The following is a 1,991-nucleotide window of genomic DNA, read 5'->3' as shown; positions in this document are numbered from 1 at the left end:
AATATAAAATGACAACCAAAAATATGAGAATGGAATTTGAATGCCTTTATTGATGGATAAAATAGAACGAACTACATAGATGGATAGATTTGTTATTGATGGAGTAAATATAAAAATACAAAAGATTTCCTAATGGTAAAACTTGCAAAGGTGGTAAACATTCCATGTCTTCTCTATCATTCTTCCAGAAACAGTACGGAGGAAATATGACCCATTAGATGCTGGATGATCTATGATGTAGGGTCCTTGCCAATTTTCTCCAAACTTTCCTGATTCTATAAGCTTTGGGTTCTACATAGAACCCAGTCCTCAGGAGCAAAAGACTTAGGACGGATCTTCTTGTCATAGTTCCGTTTCATATTAACTTGATACTTAATAAGCTGTTGTAGTCCCTCAGAGCAGACCTCATCAATAAAAGCTTTTGACTGAGCCAAAGTATTGTCATTGGAGCCTATTTCAACAACAACTGACCGAGATGTATTGGAAATCAACTCTGTAGGTAAGACTGTTTCAGCACCATATACAAGGTTAAAAGGTGATAATGCAGTTGAATATTTTGGCATTGTCCTATAAGCCCACAAGACAGTTGGTAACTCCTTGACCCAATTTCCTTTGGCGCCTGTCAAACGTCTCTTTAGGTTGGCCAAAATCACCTTATTGGTGGCTTCGGCCTGCCCATTGGCCTGCGGATCATAAGGTGTGGAGAAGTTATGCCATATCTTCAAATTAGCACAGAACTGATGAATTTCTTCAGCATCAAATTGTTTACCATTATCTGATACAAGTGCAGCAGGGATGCCAAAACAACAGACAATATCTCCATAAAAACATTTTGACGTTGGAAGCATGGATTTGAACCAAAGGCTTCACTTCTACCCATTTGGTAAAGTAATCGGTTGCCACAAGTAGGAATCGTATACTACCTGGAGCTTTAGGTAAAGGTCTAATAATGTCTAAGCCCCATTTGGCAAATGGCCATGGGCTAAGCATGGGATGTAACTCAGTAACATGGATTTTACTCATATTGTCATGCTTTTGGCATGACTCACACCTCTCAGATAGGTGTTTTGTATCCTTTTGCATCTCTGGCCACCAATAGCCCTGTGTCATAGCCTTATGAGCTAAACTTCGTCCCTTGGAGTGGCTTCCGCATAAGCCAGAGTGAATCTCTTCTAAAACTTGAAGTTCTTCCTGTTTTGATAGGCATCACAACATAGGGTTTTGAATGAAAGAACATGCAAGCTAAGATCTCCTTTCGACTCATCATAAAGTTCAAAATCGGGTTGTTTGAAGTCAGGATGGTGGTAAGCTTCCTGAATGTTGAGCGAAAACTTATCAAGTACGCCATCATTGCATTGATTGTCAAGTTTTTCATTCTTACATCCCTTGACTCTCTATCGTTAAGTTCTTTTGCAATCAACTCTTTCAACTGTTGTTCTGTTAGAGTTAAAGTATCGGCTCGAACAGCTAGACGCCCCCGGTCGTGCCCATGTGGAGAAGGATACCTTCCATTGTCTCTTATTGGAGTTAGAGATCTTTGGCGGTATGCACGATTAGCTCCGACCGGTGATTGTCTTTCTCTATCCCTATAACCAGCCTGTCTAGGTCGGTAGTCACCCTCAGCAGGGTGGTCGGTATAATTATACCGATCCTCCATGTTTTGTTGCTCTTGTCTGCGATGCCCGCCTTCCCAGTCATGTCGGATATATCTCGGATGGTGGTTTTCCCTAAAATTGCTTCTCAGAGGTAAATCTTCCCTTTGAGATCAGACATGTCTAGGGTAGTAGTTATCCCTACCAATTCGATTCTCCCCATAAGTTCGGGTAACTCTTAGAGCGTGCACTGTTTGATTGTGCTTGAGAAATAACACGTTGTTAAGGACGATGAGGTGGATCTTCAAGATGATCCCATACACTGGAATGGCCTGCGTCCCTGCATGGTCACCTTGATGTTGTTGAATTGGCAACATCGTCCACCGGCCTTCGCCACTT

The 1,991-nt window shown here is 41.6% G+C and overlaps 1 protein-coding gene across 1 annotated transcript; it reads right to left on the bottom strand.

Moving 5' to 3' along the window:
- Positions 1 to 275: 275 nt before the first annotated feature.
- Positions 276 to 848, bottom strand: LOC147523204 (uncharacterized). The gene is made up of 2 exons (XM_086569816.1): positions 629 to 848; positions 276 to 505 (listed from the first exon to the last, which is right to left on the bottom strand). Exons 1-2 carry the CDS (start codon positions 846 to 848, stop codon positions 276 to 278), a joined length of 450 nt encoding a protein of 149 aa, XP_086425942.1.
- Between the last annotated feature and the right edge of the window lie 1,143 nt (positions 849 to 1,991).

Source organism: Coptis chinensis, chromosome 1, assembly GCF_015680905.1.
Source record: "Coptis chinensis isolate HL-2020 chromosome 1, ASM1568090v1, whole genome shotgun sequence".
NCBI lineage: Eukaryota > Viridiplantae > Streptophyta > Magnoliopsida > Ranunculales > Ranunculaceae > Coptis > Coptis chinensis.
This window is presented reverse-complemented; position numbering and strand designations above follow the sequence as displayed.